Source organism: Trachemys scripta, chromosome 6 (genome assembly GCF_013100865.1).
Source record: "Trachemys scripta elegans isolate TJP31775 chromosome 6, CAS_Tse_1.0, whole genome shotgun sequence".
In the NCBI taxonomy this organism is placed as follows: Eukaryota; Metazoa; Chordata; order Testudines; family Emydidae; genus Trachemys; species Trachemys scripta.
The window spans coordinates 46,766,027-46,788,256 of record NC_048303.1 but is presented as its reverse complement, the minus strand read 5'-3'; the positions used below and the strand labels follow the sequence as shown (position 1 = coordinate 46,788,256).

The 22,230-nt window shown below is 40.9% G+C and overlaps 1 protein-coding gene across 2 annotated transcripts in view; it reads left to right on the top strand.

Annotated features, from left to right (window-relative positions):
* The window catches only part of MCCC2 (methylcrotonoyl-CoA carboxylase 2), an 84,268-nt gene that overhangs the window by 15,184 nt on the left and 46,854 nt on the right, over positions 1–22,230 (top strand). For both annotated transcript variants that reach the window (XM_034773836.1, XM_034773837.1), the window contains 3 exons: positions 2,365–2,492; positions 7,460–7,572; positions 19,783–19,896. In XM_034773836.1, the coding sequence (XP_034629727.1) occupies positions 2,365–2,492; positions 7,460–7,572; positions 19,783–19,896 (355 nt within the window). The remainder of the gene's footprint in view (positions 1–2,364; positions 2,493–7,459; positions 7,573–19,782; positions 19,897–22,230) is intronic.

Genomic DNA, 22,230 nt, shown 5'->3' with positions numbered 1-22,230 from the left:
TGAAGTCTTTCTGGTATTTGCCTCCTGTGACCCAGAAGATTACTAAAATGGCTATTCTGCCTATTTAGTTTTGACTTCATGGAAAGGATTCAGCTGGGTGGTTCTTCTTATTATTCTTAGGGCTTGTTTACACTTAGAATTCTGCAGTGGCATAGCTGTGCTGTCTATGCCAATGGGAGAGGTTCTCTTGTCAGCGTAGCTAATCCACCTCCCTGAGAGGTAGTAGCTAGGTTGACAGAAGAATTTTTCTGTCAACTTAGTGTCGTCTACATGGGGGTAAGGGAGTTGTGGATTTAGGTTGGCTGTGGATTTTGCACACCCCGACTGATGTCATTAAACTGATCTAAGTTTCTAGCGTAGCTCAGACCTTAGACAATACATGTATCAACATCCCTATTAACTCATTTGGAGGCTGCATTGTTATCTTTCTGATGAGAAATAAATGGTTAATTGTGCAAGGACATAGGTGAGGTAGAAAGGCAATTTTAAATATGTGGAAAGATGTCTTGGAGTAAGAAAGTCTCTCTAAGGGAGAATGATGCACTTGTTGAAACTATTGTGACGGGATATTACTTTAGGGACGATGAGCCAGGAAGCTGAAGGAACCCCAGGAGGGTAATGATTTTATCTAGTGCCTTCTTGTAACACCCACAATGTATGGCTTAATGGTCAAGCTCCTCCCATATTTCTTTCTTTAAAAAAAAAAAAAATTCTGAACAACCATTTACCTTTCTTCAAAATAAAATCTCTTTTAGTAAGGACGTTCAAATGGCTTGTGGCTTTAAGGGGATGCCACTGAGGCGGAACTGTTCTTTGGGTTTGTTTCTAATAATGAGGAGAGGTTTTTTTTAGTTTTAAGTACCTGGGTCACTCTGGGAGATTTCTAGTGGTTTTGGATCTCACCTACTCTTTTGTCACATAAGTTGGCTGATCAGTGAGTAACTAACTGTTGCTGCTTTGCTTTCACAGTCTGTCTAGGTTATTCATGGACTCACTCTAGGTAGAGCCACTCACAGGCTCTTCTAGCATGAAGGTATTGTGCTGCACAGACAGAATGGCTCAGAGTTAAGTCAATAACAAAATTTAAAAAAATCAGCTTAAATATTTTTAAGAGTCTTAGTGATTCTCAGCCTCAACTAAGGTCCTGAAGGGAAAGGCAGATCACATGATTCTCCACTGATCTAGACTGGTGCAGTGGTCCCTGTGGGATGACTGCAGCTAGTGTAGTTTAGAGCATCCTTGAACAGCCCAGAACTGGGTGGTTGAAATGTATCTTAGGAAACACCTTTTCCACTCCACTACTACTAGCTTTCCTCAGCTGCTCTGAGCCGAGAACCTGTCTCTTGTTCTCTCAATAAGCCCAGAAATCAAGTTAGTTTATCTGGAACTGAAAAGAAATAGTTAACAAAATACATTACAAATTCATAGTTCCTTGGTTCTAAACTCCCATGTTGATGCTAACACACCAAGAGCTTCATTTCTGCCATCAAAGATAATACAGGTAAATCTATCTAGTCATGACTGTTGATTACTATTTTCCTCAGGAATGATGACAGCAAGTATTTCATTTTCAACCAGGTGCTTAAGTACAGTTAAGAAAACCAAGTATTTTTTTCTTCCAAAAGTGTATGAGACTGAGAATTTCCAAAGTGTATTTAGCTACAGTTGGTTTTAAATCCAGCATGAGTGTTGTGTTAAAATAAACAGTCTCTGTTTTTGTTAACTTCTTGTGGGTGGCCTTATGTTGAAAAGTAATATCACTGTTGTCATGGACAGTGTGGGAGCCCTGCATTGTAAACTATTTTTTTCCAATTTACATGCTGCTAATCAACAGAACAATTGCTTTGCCACATGAACAACAATTGAAGCTATAAAGTTGTTGCTTTAGTTGATGCAACTGTAGAGAAGGTTGGGGGACTGCTTTATATTTTGACACTGGACTGTCATGCTACAGGTCCCCTTCTCAGAATATGAATGCTGCTAATACAGAACACAGAAATAGGGATTTTTCGAGAGGGACATGCACATTGCAGCAGATTTTGAGAGAGTAAGAAAATGTTAAACAACAAATTGTTTCCTTTTCTATTACATTTCTGTACAGTGATGCTCAGTAAAATTGGTGCAGCTTTCTTTAAAACTAGAGATTTCAGATGCTTCTTCATTAATATTGTTTTTTCTAAGAACTTAAAGCAAATATGACATAAAATCACATGCAGCCTTTAAGAGAGGGAATCTAACAGTGGAACAGTTTTAAAGCGATAAACATTTAATGCTGATGGAAATTGTTGCAGATATCCTAGTTATAGTGGTAAAGTAGATCAGTTGGGAAATATGCTTGGTTCTCATAAGGTTTCTACTTTTCAGAGTGGAGTGCTTGATTGTTGCTAATGATGCAACTGTCAAAGGTGGTACTTACTATCCAGTCACGGTGAAGAAACATTTACGTGCTCAAGAAATTGCAATGCAAAATCATCTCCCTTGTCTATATTTAGGTAAGTCCCATTACAAAAATAGCTATTGTTAAACAAAGGTCAGGGATTCTAGCTAGAAGACTACATTTTTAAATTGACACTATCAACATTACATCTTGACTTTAGTAAAGCTTTTGATGTCTCAAATGACCTTCTCATAAACAAACTAGAGACATATACCCTAGATGAACCTACTATAAGGTGGGTGCACAACTATTGGGAAACTGTACTCAGAGAGTAGTTACACTGCTCTACAGCCAAAATGCATCTGAAATAAATGTAGTCAAACTTTACTAATTCTGGGTCACTTAGAATGAAAATGATGCTTGAAATTGTTGATTGGCTCTAGTTTTCAAGATATGCTATTGGGTCAGTATATACGACCCTTGACTTGGGAATGGCGGAGGATAAGTGAGTTATAAAGGGAAGGGATCTCAATTTAAACCAGAAATGACTAAAATACATCTTTGACTGGATCTATGAATAAATCTATGACTGGGTTTGGACAGTACTTGCTTTTTAGGCAAAACAATGAATGATGCAATCTGAAGGTGGTATTGCATCATATATGATATGAATTGCATCATGTTATTCCTAGAAGTCATGGATGAGGCAATCATAACAAAGCTTACATCACTCTGCTGAACAAATTGCCCTATATCAGCTCTAGAAATCATACAGTATCGTGCTCTCTTATTTGTCAGTGTTTGATTTTGAAAAGGGACACATTTCTGTTTAGCCAAAGTGAGCAGAGATGCCTCGTATTTGTGTGAACAGTGCAGATAACTTCTGCTATGTTTGTGGTAAAGTGACTTTTGCATCACAAAAGTGCAGTATAACCACTATGGTTAAGAAAGCCTATCACCTTTCTTTTGGCTGCAAAATTGGAGATCAGGACAAGAGGTGGGCCCCACACATATGTTGCAACTATACTGCAAATATACTGCAGGTGATGTTAGGGTTTCCATGTTCCATGACCATTAAAAGGATCTTCTTAATAGAAGGTGATCTTGTAGCCTGCAACAACATCGATGGTGTGATGGCAGCCCTCAACATCGTTCACGATCCAGATGAGTGGAGACTGTTCATTGATTCATTGAGGACGAGTCTTAAAGCTGTTTTACTGCATAATGGCAATGTTTTGCCATCAATTCCAGTTGGTCATGCAGTCCATATGAAGGAAACCTATGACAACATGAAACAACTTTTGAGGTGCATAAACTATGACCAACATCAGTGGCAGCTTTGTGGCGATTTGAAGGTTGTTGATCTCTTGCTTGGTCTGCAGACTGGATACACAAAGTACTGCTGTTTTCTCTGCGAATGGGATAGTCGTGCAAGAGATTCCCACTACATCAAGAAAGATTGGCCACTCCAACAGTCATTGGAGCCTGAGAGGAAAAGTGTTCAGCATCCACCACTTGTTGAATCAAGGAAGATTTTGTTACCACCCTTACACATCAAGCTGGGTCTGATGAAGAACTTTGTCAAGGCCATTGACAAAACACAAGCAGCTTTCTAGTACCTCCGTGGAAAATTTCCAAGGTTAAGTGAAGCTAAGATAAAGGAAGGTTGGTCCTCAGATTCGTGAACTTCTTCGAGATGATGCATTTGACCATGCACTGCGTGGCAAGGAAAAGACGGCATGGAAAGCCTTCCAGTTAGTGGCAATAAATTTTCTCGGAAACAACAAGGCAGACAACTACAGGTTGTTGGTGGAAAACCTCCTCAAGGCATACAAAAGCCTTGGTTGCAACATATCACTAAAGATACATTTTTTGCACTCTCATCCAGATTTTTTTTCCACCGAACTGTGGAGCAGTGAGCGACGAGCACGGCGAGCGATTTCACCAGGACATTGCAACAATGGAGAAATGCTATCAGGGCAAATGGAGCCCATCAATGCTTGCAGACTATTGCTGGACAGTGACAAGAGATGCTCCATTTAATGAATACAAGAGACAAGCCAAGAAGCGCCGAGTAGACACTGAATAGGACTAAACTATGTACATAATAGCTTTTTGCCTTTTGTTTCATAATAAATTTTATTTAGATAACCCTTTTGCTGATTTTTAAAGTGTTACATAAACAGGACAGGTGAAATATTATCATGTAAAGCAACCATAAACACATGGAAAGAAAGACCTAGGTTTACAATTTATGATTAAAACTCTACTATCTACACAATATACATAGACATAAAATGTAAAAACTTAAATATATTAGAAACAGTAGCCAATCAGTTGTTTTAATTGTCATATTTGAATTCAGCACATCAAAATACATAATAAATAGCACATTTTATCTCTGAAGCAGACGACTCAAAAATTGTAGACCAGTGTTATCAATGGTTCACAATCAAGCTGAAATGGCATATTAAGTGGAGTACTGCAGGGATTTGTCCTGGGTCCAATTCTGTTCATTATCTTTATAAATTATTTGAATAATTGCAGAGAGAGTACATTTATAAATGTGGACAGTACCAGGCTGGGAGGGGTTGCAAGCCTTTTGGAGGACAGGATTAGAATTCAGATGATCTGGACAAACTGGAGAAATGGACTGTAATAAATAGGATGAAATTCAGTAAGGAGAAATGCAAAATACTACACTTGGGAAGGAACAATCGGTTGTACAAATACAAAATGGGAGTGCTGCAGAAAAGGATCTGGGGTTTATAGTGGATAATAAACTAAATATGAATCAACAATATAATACCATTGCAAAAAAAGTGAACATCATTCTGGGATGTACAGTAGAACCTCAGAGTTAGGAACACCTCGGGAATGGAGGTTGTTTGTAACTCTGAAATGTTCATAACTCTGAACAAAACTTTATGGTTGTTCTTTCAAAAGTTTACAACTGAACATTGACTTAATACAGCTTTGAAACATTACTATGCAGAAGAAATATGCTGCTTTCCCTTTATTTTTTTAGTCATTTGTTTAACACAGCACTGTACTGTATTTGCTTTTTTTTTTTTTTTTTTTGATCTCTGCTGCTGCCTGATTGCGTACTTCCAGTTCCAAATGAGGTGTGTGGTTGACTGGTCAGTTTGTAACTATGGTGTTTATAATTCTGAGGTTCTACTGTATTAGCAGGAGTGTTGTAAGGAAGCCAAAAATAATTCTTCCACTCTACACAGCACTAATAAGCCTTCAGTTGGAGTATTGTGTCTAGTTCTGGGCACCATACTTTGGGAAAGATATGGACAAATTGGAAAAAATCCAAAGGAGAGGAACAAAAATGATTAAAGGTCTAGAAAACATGACCTGTGAGGAAATACTGAAACAAGTGGACTTGTGTAATCTTTTAGATGGGAGTATCTCAGTGTTGAAGAATTTATATGGTAGCTTACTGGCCTCACAGCAAGCACATTTAGCATGCACATTTAGCACACAGATGAAGAGAAGACTGAGGGGGAACATTACATGCTAAGTCTTCAAGTACATAAAAAGTTGTTATAAAGGAGGTTGATAAATTGTTCTCCTTAATCACTGAGGGCAGGACAAGAAGTAATGGGCTTGAATTGCTGCAAGGGAGATTTAGGTTAGACATTAGGAAGAACTTCTAACTGTAAGGAACAAATTACCTAGCAATGTTGTGGAATCTCTGTGATTGGAGGTTTTTAAGAACAGGTTAGATGAACACCTGACAGGGATGGTCTAGATAATACTTAGACCTGCCTCAGTGCAGAGGACTATTGAGGTTCCTTGCAGTCCTACATTTCTAAGACTGATATACCCCCATATTTGACAAATCAAGTGTTTTGGATTTCAGACATGTTCACACATCCAGTGCTTTTTGATTATATGCTTATCTGTTCGTTCCTTTTATAAAGGTAGTAAAGTGAACTAAAGACCCAGAGGAATGGGTTCTTTCATTTTACTACCAGCATAATAGAACAAAGCAAAATAGCCCAGTGGGGAAAAGTTGTGTGTACACATCAACAGTAATTCAAGTTATATGTAAAAGACAGGAACTGAAGTCATTTTGTTGTTTTATCATTTCTGTTGAAAGGTTCTCTTAGAAAGTTACTTACATCTTTTGAAATACTCCCATCTAAAAAAGAATAAAAACACAAACTTCATCTATAGTTTCTGTTAATAGCTTTTTACCATTTGACATTTTTCTTTTAGTATTTTCCATCTCAATGTGTTTTACTCTGTGTTTGTTCAGTCAAAAAAGTCAATGGTTGAGTAAATTATTTTTTTAATTTTAGCATGCTTAGACATTATTTTATTAAATAAGCAAATGTGTGTGCTAAATGTGCTTGCTGTGGTATAGGTAGTATATTTTTAGTATAAATTCTTCAGTTTAACTTCTTAATAAACAATATTTGGCTTGTGAACTTTTATTATCAAAACGAATGGGTTGCCAGTGAACAATTCTGTGTGATCCTATTCTTTGAAATCAAAGGCATGCTCTTCAGTGATTTATCGAGTTATAAACAAAGCATCAGGCTCTTGCAACCACTCATGAAGTGAGGGGTTAAGCAGTGCCTTCTTTAGAATGTCTTTCCTTATATATTTTTTAAATTAAGTGTAGTTTTAATTTCTGCAGCTACAGTGACTGATATTAGATTGTATATATTTAGGAAGGAAATAAGTTTATCCTGGAACACAGAAAATTTAATTTTTAATTTCCAGTTTTAAGGCCTATAAGGGAGTGTCTTTTAAAACAAACAGGTGTTTGTCAGATGAGTTTAAAAAGTTTTGTAAAGCCAAGTGTAATTACATCTTTAAATGCAGCTACCATTAGTTTACCTAAAAATGTTTAGGATGCATAACAGCTTCTCATGTGTGGTCATCAATTTTCCTTTAGCAAGTGGAGAAGCCTGATCTGTTTTTCATGATTAGTATATTAAGTATAATTTTTTTCAGACAGGTGACATTTCAAGTAATTTTTAAATAATATGAAATAGTATCTCTGTTTAAAATTGTGCAGAGATAAATTGTATGTAAATCTATTTTTCATTCCATTTGACTTAGTTGACTCCGGAGGAGCAAACTTACCCCGCCAAGCAGAAGTATTTCCGGATCGAGATCACTTTGGTCGCATTTTTTATAATCAAGCACTCATGTCCTCACAAAGAATTCCACAGGTAACTTTTTTAAAGCAAAAATTGCTAGCTACTCTGCATACCTGCTTCTTCTATCTGGGTTTAAGGCTCATCCAGCACCTTAGGTTTTTGGCAGCTTAAAGTTTTGCTGACCTGATGCTCAGCGTGGGGATTTGAAGACATTGTAAACACCATGACTGTTCACAGAATGGCATTACGGTTTTCAAATAGGTTGTCTTCTCAGCCTCAAGGTTAGTGATATGACTTAGCTGCTCCTGGAGTGGGAGAAAAAGAGAAATTGTCAGCCTGGGATGAAGGGGTGAAAGAGTGCTTTAGGATATTATTTGCAACATGATTATTCTGAATCATTGCTTGAGAGGTGAGGACCCCTGTGCATGATGGTGAGTAGAGAGACATATTTTGCTATGTGGGGTAGAGGTGTGGGGGTGTGTGTGTGTACCATTTTTGTACTGCTGTTGACAGAGGTCATTTTCTAATGTATTAATGATTCATAGAATTACTGTTAGTCATGATGTCTCAATTTGAAATGTTTTGGGGGTCTTCATGTTTTAGATACTGGTATTACTGGTAACATGAGTACTTAATTCTCTGTATTCATTGCTGCATTCAATATATTGATATCTAGGAAGGAAGGAGGATTAAAAAACTTGGCAGAATAGCTCACCTAATTAGAAAAAACGTACACATGGAAATGACAACTGCAGTCTTGGGCATATTAGAGGAGTGTGGGTTTTGCTAATTTTTTGCTTTTTGTGGATATTGTTACTAGGCCGTTTTTCAGGATCCTATTTCTGGTGTATTTTTATTTTGAACCGGGTTAATTAGAATAAATTTTACAATGAAAGCACATGGGTTTTTCTCCTTCCTTTGTTTGGCTGAGGCTATGCCTTCTAATCAAGAAGGACAACTTGGTCCAGCAGAAGCCATTTTTATTGAGATTGAGACAGAGAGAGAGAGACTGACAAGAGTACAATGTTACATTTGCTGTTTTCCCTGTTTAGCAGTCTGTGTCTCTTTTTATTATGATAAAATAAAACACTTTATCCCAATTTTACAAAGGGAAATCAATTCCCTTGAGAACAGTAAGTTCTTTTCTTATTGAAGATGAGGCCTAGTCCAGCCTTCAGTTCCAGCAGACATTTGAGTGGGCACAAAGCTAATGAACCTGAACCTTGGCTATGATTTACAATGAAATTAGACCATAGATAGGAAAAATTGGATTCATTTAAATTTAATTCTTGTTTTTAACTTCAGGATCTGAGAACCTAAGTGAAACAATTCTCACATAATATTAGGGAGGGAATTATGAATCACACTATTCTCTTGTGAACCTATTTCAAACTGAATTTGGAAGATCTCATTCAGCTCTACCATGACATATTGAGGAACGTCACCAACTGCTAGTATTGATATTAGTAAGTTCTGCTTTCTACTTTTTTAGTTTTATTCTTCCCCAATACTCCTACATATGATTGTTACTGAATGCCTCCTCTATGGAAAACAGGGCAGAGGCAGCCTCTGGCACCCCTTTCTGCTAGGTATAATTGGTGTCCCACCAGCTCAGTGGAATAACATGAGTCAACAGATAGTTACATTGCTATTATGCTGAATCAGTGAGTGATTTATTTGGAAGGAGTTTTAACTAACTTTATTCTCACTCATGGGTTCCTTGTAGTTCTTGAAAGAGACTAGAAGGCTTTAGGGAGCATAGAAAGAATCAGCAGCCAGGCGGGAGACTGAGAATGCTGTGGAAGTGGTTCAATCCTGTGTAGATGGAGTACTTTGTATTAAGCAGTGTGTACACTACAGGTGCTATAGTGACATAGCTATGACATCGTAGTTATGCCACAGTAACGCCATAGTGTAGACACAGACTATGGCAATGGAAGGAGTTTTTCCGTTGCTATAGGAACTCCACCTCCTCACGAAGCATTCTTCCATTGCCCTACTTGCTTCTACATCAGGCGTTAGGTAGGCATAGCTGCGGTGCTCAGGGGTGTGGATTTTTCACACACCTGAGTGTTATAGCTATGTTGATTTAAGTTGTAAGGCCTGGTCTACACTACAACTTTAAATCGGATTTAGCAGCGTTAATTCGAATTAACCCTGTACCCGTCCACACAACGACGCAATTTAATTCGAAATAAAGGGCTCATTAAATTGATTTCTGTACTCCACCCCGACGAGCGGAGTAGCGCCAAAATCGATTTTAGTATTTCGAATTAGGGTTAGTGTGGCCGCAATGCGATGGTATTGGCCTCCGGGAGCTATCCCACAGTACACCATTGTGACCGCTCTGGACAGCAATCTGAACTCGGATGCACTGGCCAGGTAGGCAGGAAAAGCCCCGGGAACATTTGAATTTCATTTCCTGTTTGCCCAGCGTGGAGAGCACAGGTGACCACAGATAGCTCATCAGCACAGGTAGCCATGCAGGCCGATAATCGAAAAAGAGCACCAGCATGGAGCGTACGGGAGGTACTGGATCTGATTGCTATATGGGGAGAGGATTCAGTGCTAGCAGAACTTCGTTCTAAAAGACGAAATGCCAAAACTTTTGAAAAAATCTCCAAGGGCATGATGCAGAGAGGCCACAATAGGGACTCAGATCAGTGCCGCGTGAAAGTTAAGGAGCTCAGACAAGCCTATCAAAAAACAAAGGAGGCAAACGGTCGCTCCGGGTCAGAGCCGCGGACATGCCGCTTCTACGCCAAGCTGCATGCAATTCTAGGGGGGGCTGCCACCACTACCCCACCTGTGACCGTGGATTCCGGGTCAGGGATAGTCTCATCAGCTACACCTGAGGATTCTGCGGACGGGGAAGAGGAGGAGGAGGACGAGCCTGCAGAGAGCACCCAGCACTCCGTTCTCCCCAACAGCCAGGATCTTTTTCTCAGCCTGACTGAAGTACCCTCCCAACCAAGCCAGTATCCAAGACCATGACCCCATGGAAGGGACCTCAGGTGAGTTTACCTTTTAAAATATAAAACTTGTTTTAAAAGCAAGCATTTTTAATGATTACTTTGCCCTGAGGACTTGGGATGCATTCGCGGCCAGTACAGCTACTGGAAAAGTCTGTTAACGTGTCTGGGGATGGCCGCGGAAATCCTCCAGGGACATCTCCATGAAGCTCTCCTGGAGGTACTCCAAAAGCCTTGCCACAAGGTTTCTGGGCAATGCAGCCTTATTCCGTCCTCCATGGTAGGACACTTGACCACGCCATGCCTGCAGCAAGTAATCTGGTATCATTGCCTGACAAAGCCTGGCAGCGTATGGTCCCGGTGTTTGCTGGCATTCAAGCAACATCCATTCTTTATCTTGCTGTGTGATCCTCAGGAGAGTGATATCGCTCATGGTAACCTGGTTGAAATATGGGAACTTAATTAAGGGGACGGAGGTGGCCGTTCCTACTGGGCTGTTTGCCTGTGGCTGAAAAGAAATCCTTCCCTGCAGTTAGCCAAGTGCGGGGGGGGGTAATTGGCCCTGAGCTTTTCGCATTTGGCTAGCAGGGATCTTCCCTGATACCTGCCACGCGGTGGGGGGAGGGATAAAGCGATCATCCCAGAGAATTCATGGCCGGAGGGGGGAGCGGGGGGGTTGGTTTGGTTTCTGCAGGGATCTTCCCTGATACCTTCCACGCGGTGGGGGGAGGGATAAAGCGATCATCCCAGAAAATTGGATGGGGGGGGTTAGTTTGTTTTCTGCTGCTGAAGGTAACAGGAAAACCGCAGCAGTCAACGGGCTTTGCTTGGTATGTGGGAAAGGAGGGCGCAGAAGCCGAAAGACAATGGCTTACCATGGCTGCATGCAAGCTGAATTCTATTGCCCGGACCTGCGTCTGTGATCTCTAACACCAAAGCCACAGGCACTCAATATTAAGATGGAAATTGCGACCTTGTACTGAAATCACATGTGCTATGTACTGTGAATAGTGTTTTTCACCAAGAAAGAGTATAAGCATTGTTCTGTAAAATGTATCATTTTAAAAACTTCTCTCCTTTTTCTCAACCCTCCTTCCAGCAGCTGCAAATTTATCAAGCCTCCCTCCTCCGTCACAAAGGCTATCTCAGATAAGGCGGCGTAGAAAGAGGACAAGAGACGACATGTTCACTGAAATAATGGAATGCACCCGAAATCAAAGAGCTCATTTGAATGAGTGGAAGGACACTGTAACTAAATTTAGGAAAGATGGCAGTGAACGCGAGGTCCTGAGGGACGCTCGAGATGAGAGGTGGCAGGCTGCAACGCTGGGGCTGCTGCGTGAGCAAACGGACATGCTCCGGCGTCTGGTGGAGCTTCAGGAACGGCAGCAGGATGACAGAGTGCCGCTACAGCCCCTGTATAACCTCCCTCCCCCCTCACCATGTTTCATATCCTCCTCACCCAGACGTGTAAGAACGCGGGGGGGTAGGCTACGTGCACCTTCCCACTCCACCCCAGTGGACAGCCCAACCAAAAGGCTGTCATTACATTGAATTTGTTCAGTGGCCTTTTATTTCCCTCCTATCCTCCTCCCAAACCTCACCCAGATTACCTTGTTGGTTCACTCCCTATGTTTATTATCAGTTAATAAAGAATACATGATTTTTAAATGATATTGACTTTATTATCTTTGAAAGAAAGCTGGGGGAACGGGGAGGGTGGGTTTCTTACAGAGAATGAATGAGTCAATAAAGGGGGCGGGTTTTCATGAAGGAGAAACAAACAGAAATTTCACACTGTAGCCTGGCCAGTCATGAAACTGGTTTTCAAAGCCTCTCTGATGCATAGCGCTTCCTGGTGTGCTCTTCTAATCGCCCTGGTGTCTGGCTGCGCATAATCAGCAGCCAGGCGATTTGCCTCAGCCTCCCACCCCGCCATAAAGTTCTCCCCTTTACTTTCACATAGATTGTGGAGCACACAGCAAGCAGAAATAACAATGGGGAGATTTCTTTGGCTGAGGTCAGAGCGAGTCAATAGCGATCTCCAGCGACCTTTTAAACGGCCAAATGCACATTCTACAACCATTCTGCACTTGCTCAGCCTGTAGTTAAACAGCTCCTGACTCCTGTCCAGGCTGCCTGTGTATGGCTTCATGAGCCATGGCATTAAGGGGTAGGCTGGGTCCCCAAGAATAACTATTGGCATTTCAACATCCCCAATGGTTATTTTCTGGTCCGGGAAGTAAGTCCCTTGCTGCAGCCCTTTAAACAGAGTAGTGTTCCTGAAGACGCGAGCATCATGAACCCTTCCCGGCCAGCCCGCGTTGATGTTGGTGAAACGTCCCTTGTGATCCACAAGTGCTTGCAGCACCATTGAAAAGTACCCCTTGTGGTTTATGTACTGGGTACCCTGGTGCTCCGGTGCCAAGATAGGGATGTGGGTTCCATCTATTGCCCCACCACAGTTAGGGAATCCCATTGCAGCAAAGCCATCCACTATGACCTGCACATCTCCCAGAGTCACTAGCTTTCGTAGCAGCACCTGAGTGATTGCTTTGGCTACTTGCATCACAGCAGCCCCCACAGTAGATTTGCCCACTCCAAATTGATTCCCGACTGACCGGTAGCTGTCTGGCGTTGCAAGCTTCCACAGGGCTATCGCCACTCGCTTCTCAACTGTGAGGGCTGCTCTCATCTTCGTATTCTGGCGCTTCAGGGCAGGGGAAAGCAAGTCACAAAGTTCCATGAAAGTGCCCTTACGCATGCGAAAGTTTCGCAGCCACTGGGAATTGTCCCACACCTGCAACACTATGCGGTCCCACCAGTCTGTGCTTGTTTCCCGGGCCCAGAATCGGCATTCCACGGCTATAACCTGCCCCATTAACAGCATGATCTCCAAAGCACCGGGTACCGCGGTTCGATAGAATTCCATGTCCATATCCTCATCACTGTCCTCGCCGCGCTGCCGTAGCCTGCTCCTCGCCGCCTGATTTTCCAGGTTCTTGTTCAGCATAAACTGCACGATAAGGCGCGAGGTATTTACAATGTTCATGACTGCTGTCTTGAGCTGAGCGGGCTCCATGCTTGCCATGGTATGGCGTCTGCACTGTTCACCCAGGAAAAAGGCGCGAAACGCCGTTGTTTGCCGTTGCTTCCTGGAGAGGGGGGAGGATATACCCAGAACCACCCGCGACAATGTTTTTAGCCCCATCAGGCATTGCGATCTCAACCCAGAATTCCAATGGGCGGAGGAGACTGCGGGAACTATGGGATAGCTATGGGAAAGCTACCCACAGTGCAACGCTCCGGAAATCGACACTAGCCCTGGTACATGGACGCACACCGCCGAATTAATGTGCTTAGTGTGGTTGCATACAATCGAATTTATACAACCTGTTTTCCAAATTCGAATTATATAAATTCGGATTAATCCCGTAGTGTAGACATACCCTAAGTGTAGACCAGACCTCAGTCAGTAGAAGCCTAGATGATTAGCACCAAAGTGACTCCAGTCATTATCCAGCAGAGGGATTGTAGTCTGAAGGCAGTGACTCAAAATGGGAAAGTTCAAAGCAAAAAAAACAGAACTGGAGAAATCTTGATTTTTTTTTTAGCAGGGTCCCTGCTTTTAAAGCATTTTTTTTAAATCATGTTCAGTATTTTCCTTAATACTCTGAAGTAATCAAATGTCTAACATTTAAACACATTCAAAATATAATACATTTATAGCTATAGTTTTCATAGATTGACCATTATATGGCATCAAAATAGAGGAAACATATTGGGTTTTATATAAGCAAAACACTGACTGCAGGAAAGAAATTACTTTTGATCAAAACATATCTATCCCTCAGTTCAATATGGCAACGGTGATAGTTTTCTGAAAGCATTTACAGAGGGAAAGAAAAGTAGAAAACATTTTTACTACAGCTCTTATTATTTAATGCTTATTTTAGATTCTGTATCAAGATCTCTTTGCTTTCCCTGAAAGTTTTGGTTTTTTATCCTTATTTCCAAGGGCAGCTATTTGTGTTTTGAAAATCTGTTAATGCGTAGCAGTGACTTAGATTATCTTCCTTGTCTGACAAGACGTTTTCTTAGACTGGTATTGAGAAAATACGGTGCTAGATTATTTTTTTTTCTATCCATGTTAATCATTTTGACACGGGAGGTCATTGTTCTTGGCTTGCTGTCCATTGTTGGCAATGTCAATACTAAAAAGTTGTGTTCTGCAGAAAATCAGACTGTTGCTGCAACTGGAGTTTAATCTAATTTGGCGACACTAGAAAAGAATCTTATTCTACTTGACTATTCTTATTTCTCTTTGACTGAAATGAATCCAGAGTGGGTGCCAGCCTTGATTATACTCTGTTACTAATTAAGATAGAATGTATTTTTGAGCACTGTGAGTGCTACTTTCAGCAGCCTTGTTTTTTTTCTTTTCATTTAGACAAAAAGCATTTGTGAAATAATATACTTTAAAATTTCCTAACAAAGCACTTTGACCAACTAAACTTGTGGTTCTCTCTCAATTTACTGCGGTTAAACAGGCAAAACTGTTTCTCTTGGGCAAGAAAGATAACTTAAAAATAACTTTTTAGCTCACATATTGCCTTCGCTTTTTATAACACTGGTGCTGTCCCTGACACTGGTGTCACAGTAGAACGCAAAAGCTTCTCTTTCTAGATTCATAGATTTTTAAGTGTAGAAGATTCTACTATGATCAGGGCCAGCCCTAGGCCAAATGGTATCCCAGGTGAAGAGCATGTTCAGCGCCCCATCCATTTGTTAAAATTTTGACTACCTTATTTTTTATTGCATTTATAGCCCATTTCATGACTTTGATGCATGATTTGCATGCATGAGTTATCCCTGTCTTATAAAACGACAAATTTGCACGCTAGGATCTGTAAATCTGTATTTATTCATGCCATATATAAGCAAATAAAAAAAATTGTTTCCTCTGAGCTTATAGAAACTTGAATTTTAAGAATAACTGAAATGTACTAACATCAAGAAATCGAATTATACACCAACATTGGGTGGACCAGTATTAAATGGTGTTACAATAGGTGACAGCCTTAGAATGTTAACCCTAGTCCTTTAGTTCAAAAGGTTGCTTTTCTCACCTTTGCCCTCACAAACTGAAGCACAGCATCGGAGAGATCCAAAGACTGGCCAGTGGCATTTTCAGGCGATAAAATAGCAAGTGATGTCACTCGTTGGCCAGCATCGATCGAAAATATGTTTTAATGAGCTGAGCTTCAAAAACCTGCACTCACCGCTCCCAACTGTGACCAGCAGCATGAGAAGAATCCTCAAAGCTATCCAGGAAAAGTGGATTAGGAAAAGTGTCCTTCAGCTCTGCATCATGAATGAATTGGAGAACTTGGAGGGGAGAGTGCTAACCATGTGGCAAAATGTGATGGATGTTATCATAGAGGTCTTTATCAATGACATTTGAAGATTCCCCAGGTGTCAATGTCCGGTGAAGGTCTGTACAATTGTTAAAGAGTGTTTTTCTGTATACCGAAAGCTTACTAAGGTCATACAAAACCACCAGTTTTTTTTGTGGTGCTTCATTTGTCCGAAATGTTCTTCGATGAGCACTTGAGCAGTGTCAATGAGTGAGCAAAAAAAGGCTCCCTCTTGAATTTTTCTTCTTAGTTTCCCATCACCCCATCTTTGCCCTTGAACCAAACTGTCTCTTCTTCCAATGAATATGAATTTCCTTGAAGACAGGCTCAACTCCTAAGGTTTCCGCCATTTCTTTCGCAGCAGTTATGGCATCTTCAAATCTATTGTCTCTGTAGGCCACAACAAAATAAAGGCAGCTTCTCCTCATAATAGCAGTCTCAATGTCCATCGATTTAGTTTGTAATGCCTTGCTCACAATGTTTCCTGTAATAAGATATTGTGCCAAATCACACTGAGACTAGAAATTTAAAGTCAGTGATCTGGTTTGCCAGGCTTTGCGCCTGGTGTCAAATTCTGGCCTGGTGATTGCGCCAGTTTCATCAGGGCGTCATAAACCTCAGTCACTTGGTAGCTCACTGGCCTTATGCTGTCAATGCAGCTTTCCCAGCGAGTATCACTTAGTGGCTTCACAGTCAGATTTGTAATATTGTCCATGAGGATCTTTCACCTGATAGTTTATGCTGAAAACAGGACATATATCCTTTGTAGTAAACTGAAGAGAGATACTCAATCTAAAGAAGATGCATCTGACACAACCAGATTGAGGGAATGGCAGCCACAATACATGAAGAAAGCTCTTGGATTCAGCACAAGGATTCTTGTCTGGATACCACTGTTTCTTCCCTTCATGTTCACACTGTTCTTGTAGCCTTGGTTGTAGCTTTTATTTTGTTTTCATTCAAAATGTTTATAAATAGTTCTATTAAGCCTTTTCCAGTAGAGTTGTCCACTGACCTTATGGCAAGGAAGGTGCTTGATAACATAAGGTCAATCAATTAGTTTTGAATTGTTTTCTTGCAGTAATGGTTCATAGCTTCTTTACGAACTACTTGACATAGGTGCTCACTCATGACATTGTATTTCCCAAGGAGCTCTACCAAACTGAGGAAATTACTGTTATGTTCAGCCTGGTCTGTGTTCTGTTTCAGATATTTTCCCATCAAATTTGCCTCTTGCTGCAAACTAGATTGCAGTTGAGCTTTTCACTTCCTATACTGAGCTCATGAAGGCATCTTTTATTTTCTGCAGGGGAAAACAGACAGTATTAGGGAGAGCAAAAGTCTATGTTCTGCAGTCTTAGAAAGCCATCAAATATTATGTGGTAAGCATGGCAAAAAAAGTAACAGTATTTCTTTTACGTTGTTGTGTAGATAGGGGTTCGATAGATATCTCTGGCATCTCATTTAAATATTTTTTTTATTAATCACTACTTACATTCTTCAAGGCTTAAAACACAAGTACACTTTCACAGTTATACAATAAAACAAGGTTTGCAATATTGCTGCTGGGCTCTCACTTCACTTCAGTTTGTTCTTATATCTCACTGACTGAGTCGCAATTCCCTCGCCCCTTATATACCTGTCAGGGCATGACTGACAACATTCTAGGAGATTTGAGGAAAATGTAGTTCTCAGTTAGTCTGGAAGGTTCCATGAGATTCTACAAAGGAGTGCAGTCAGTTGACTAGCTCTGTAGTCTAGTGATTTGGAGATCTATTTTACTTTGGATCCCAGAATTTTGAAATCCCATATTTATATTGAAAAATGATTAATACAACTTGTATATCAAATACAACAACATCATAAAAAAGTAAAATTTGTCATTTTGCAAAAAAAAAAAAAAAAAAAAAAGCCCCTGGCAGAGGGATATGGTGGGGGACGACCATTATAAGTGATACTCTTAAGGAGTCTTCCATTAGGCTTGTGGATACCTGATGACGTCTGATAAAATGTGTAAGAGAAAGTCCCATTGATTCATCACTCTGTCCCGGGTGTAATTTGGTGTACAAGATGCCAGCTGCTAAAAAAGCTCCTTTTGACTCCATGCTAGGAGGCGTGATGGCATCATTCAGTCCTGTTTCAGGTGCAGGTGAAGCCCCCGACCATTTGTTTTTGAAGAGCGCATTTGCTTTTTAATAGCAGCCAGTGGCAGATTAGCCACTGGGCCTACAGGGCCCGTGCCGGGCAGGCAGGGTGGGGGAAGCCCCCACGCTCCCCAGCAGCACTGCTGGGCAGGGCAGCCCCCATGTCCCTAAACAGCTCTCCCTGGCAGAAGCTGGTGGGCAGCGGGGAAAGCCCCGAGCGCCCCACATCCCTAGCAGAAGCCCAGGACTCCAGGGGAAGCCCCCTCGCCCTCCGTCGCCGGCAGAAGCCAGCGGACGGCAGGGGAAGCCCCTGTGTCCGACCTCATTCTCCGGCAGAAAAATAAAAAATTATCCAGAGCCTGGTCCCTTGCAGAAGCGCGGAGGGGTGGGGCTGGGTGGCAGGGGAAGCCCCAGAACCAGGATCCCCGCTGTGGCTCGGGGACTAGAGGAGCTCTTGCTACCTGCTGCAGCCTCAGGGCTGAGGGAGCTCTCACTCCCTGCTGGGGCTGTGGCGGGGGGACAGAGCTTCTCTGGTCTTGGGGCTGCAGTAGGGGGTAGTGGGGGCTAGAAAGTAGCAAACAGGTTGCAGGGCTGCAGTTGGGGGCACAGAAGGAGCAGGGGACCCTGGGTGGAACTGGGCGGAGCCCTGGGGAAGGGGAAGAAAGAGGTGGGGCTGTGGGCGGGGCTGCAAGCAGAGGAGGCAGAATGGGGGCGGGACCACAGGTGGAATGTGTTGGAAGGGCCCCCCCCCCACTTGCTCTGGCCAGGGGCCCCAGGAAACCTTAATCCACCGCTGATAGCAGCCATTAAGTTATTGCCAATGTGTAACAGTGGAAGATTGCATGTTTTCACTTTTTATTAATATTATTCCAATCTCTTTTTGTGGTTCAAACTGTATTTTCAGTAGGTGTGAGAGCAAATAATAATACATTAGACAATGGTATGCTTTGCACTGCCTGGTATTTCTGTGCTTGCATCAGTGTGCTTGGAAAGGATTTATTTTCTTTTTGAATCCTTCTTGAAACTGGAGCTGAGAGAAAACTTCACTCTAGTATCACAGGCTGCTACTTTTATATATATATATATTTGTTTTTGGATTTTTAACAATCCACCCCTCACTGTGGTATCTGGGGACAAATCAGTTCTTTTAAAAATGCCACTAAATTAACTGTGTGTGGTGTAATAACAACTAGACTTTACCTCACCATTAGAAATAAACATGACACCAATACCTTATCAGGCAAAAGCCTGAGAAAAGAGATGTGCTTTATGTTTTGCTACTAATGTCAGCAAACGTGGGCTTTGTTGGTAGACCCTTTGGTGAAGCAAATTAATTCCCACTGAAATTGAGGCACCTCCTCGAAAATGTCCTGCCATCAGTCCTCAGACACTTAAACCTAGGGACTTTGTGCTTGTGTATATCAGCTGATCTCAGCTATTGACTTCAGTGTAGCTATGCTGATTTTCACCAGCTGAGGATTTGGTTTAAATAATGGGGAAGCCCTCAGATGCTTGGACTATGTGGGTCATAAACATACCTACAGAGATTCCATGTAGTTTCCAAAGAAATGCTAAAAAAAAAAAATGAGGAAAAGGTCCTATCTGCTCTGCATGAACGTTAATGATCCCATGTCACTTCTAGAGAGCCTTTGATAAAATCTGCACAATAGAGATTAGTGAACAGGTGTCTTTGAATTTCAAAGAGTTTAGACTGATTTGTTAATATATGTATTGCTGTTTTTCCTTCAGATAGCAGTGGTAATGGGATCCTGTACAGCAGGAGGAGCATATGTACCTGCAATGGCTGATGAAAGTATAATAGTTGGCAAGCAGGGAACAATTTTCTTGGGAGGACCTCCATTGGTAAGTAGACACATTTTTTTAGCAACATAATTTAAAACAATTTCTGCCTTTGCGTGTCTGAAAATTGTACAACTGTACAAGTAACTCAGCCTTTCCCTATGACCTGTTTTGCTCCAAAGAAATGAGTAACTATTCATTATTGAGATTACTTTTGACCTTTTACATTTTTAAATCAAACCTTTGCTTTCTCATACTTGTCTGCAGTAGCAGTATAACAAGTGTATAAATGAGATCACGTTAAGCTTTTCATAAGAAAGAAGTAAACTATCCTGGCAAAAGCGCTTTTTGCCAATATAATTGGATCTACTCTAGGGCTTTTACTGGCGTAGCAATGTTGGTTAAATTAAAAAAAAAACAAAACAAAACAAAAAAACCCCTAACTGACATAGTTTTGCTAGTATAAATTTTAAGTGTAGGCCGGGCCTTGGGCAGGCAATTCTACTTTAAATTAACTACAGGATGCAATTTAGAAAAAAAGTTAAGATGTGGTATTTGCTGAATGTTAACTGTTAAAAAATCAATAGAATACAATTAATTAAATAAGGAATTAGGTAGACTCCCCATATTACAAGAAGCACTGGAAATAGATGACATGCTAAAAACAATAGATAAAATCTTGGCCCCATCGAAGTCAGTGGGACTTTCGCCATTAACTTCAAGGGGGCCAGGATTTAATGTGTAGGACCTTTTAGAACTAAGGGCTTGTCTACATGGGGAAGTTGAGCAGAATAGCTATTCCATTTGGATGCTGTATTTCAGAATAAAATTCACTTCATTCTGGAATAATTTGCATGTTCACAAAGTACATTAATGATTCTGGAATATATTGTTAAACACAGTGATGTGATGCAGCACTTTGCTGCAAGATGGTGGAGTGTTTTGGGAACAATCTGAGGGGCTACAGTTGCCTAAAGTTAGTAGACACCAAATATCTCTCAAAAATGCTTGCACTTGACTATGTATAAATGGGGAAATCAGTTGTTAACTCTATTGCTGATTACATCACACTACCCAATTCCTAGGGAGACAGCGATGGAGGACTCTGGTGAGGGAGTTTGCTTGTGTCAGCCAGTTAGGTCACAGGGAACATATAACAATATCATTTCTAAGTATAGCTAGATGGAAACAAGATTTATTTTTTTTAATGAAAATTTTTCACGAATCATTTGTGCATGATTACATAACTTTTCTCTTCCCAGCACAAAATTACTGCTACTGGCCATTTTTTCACATTCTATGTTTATTTGAATGGCATTGTTCTTATTCCCACTGTCCACCCTGGCATTTGAAGCCATTCCCTTCACTTTAGTTTTATTTAGTCCTATTAATCAGGTACTTCAGCATTTTGTAAATTTACTTGACTCCATGTATGGAGTAAGTTTATAACTCCTGTGGGATTCAAAAATAAGCATATATAGTTATTAAACATATTTCTTTGTGATCTTGATAGTTGCTGAACGTTAACAATTCTTTCCAAACCTGTCAGCAGAAACATAATTAGAATGTGTGGGTGGGAGGGAAATGAAGCACAAAATCATGTTGGTGTTTAGCCTGGGAAAGTATTTTCTATGTTTTTATTTCAATGGAGATTTTCCAGTTTGAAGAAAAGAACAAAGTAATCAGCATAAACAAATGTAATAATCAATAGCAAGTCCTGAATGACAAAACTGTGCCATTTAGTGCTAATTGATTTGTTGTTCATTTCCTTTTAGAATTTCTCAGGCACTAATTATGTCATTTAAAATGCGTTAATCCAGTCTTTTTTCCTTTTTGTACCTTGTGTTAATCCTGTTCACCAGAATGGTATCTTATTGATTATACGTAAACTGAGAACTTTCCTCAATTAAGGATTTTTATGTACAGTTATTTTATTTGTCTTAATTGGAAAGATGATTGGGATTTTCTTGTGGACAATGGCATAAATGTGAACAGACATGTTACTTGAAAACAGAAATGTCAGCAAGACCTGATGACTCTTTCCAGATACTCCAGGCAGGGCTTTGGAGCTGTGCTCTGGCTCCACTCCAACTCCAGGCAAAAACGTGCAGCTCCACTGCTCCGGAGCTGCTCCGCGCTCCAGCTCTGGGCTCTGCTCCAAAGCCCTGACTCCAGGTAACCTTTTATTGAGGGGAAAAAGCTTAGTAGGATTAAAAAGAATTAGACATTTATATGGCTAGAGATAACGTGCATAATTATATTAGGAAGGATAAATTACTTCAGGGCATAAGCCACCACTGTTTAATGGAAGTGATCAAGAAGCTTCTCTTATTGGCAAGTAATTCCATAACTGTCTACTGTGAGGTTTGTTGCATCTTCTTTTGATGCATCTGGCAC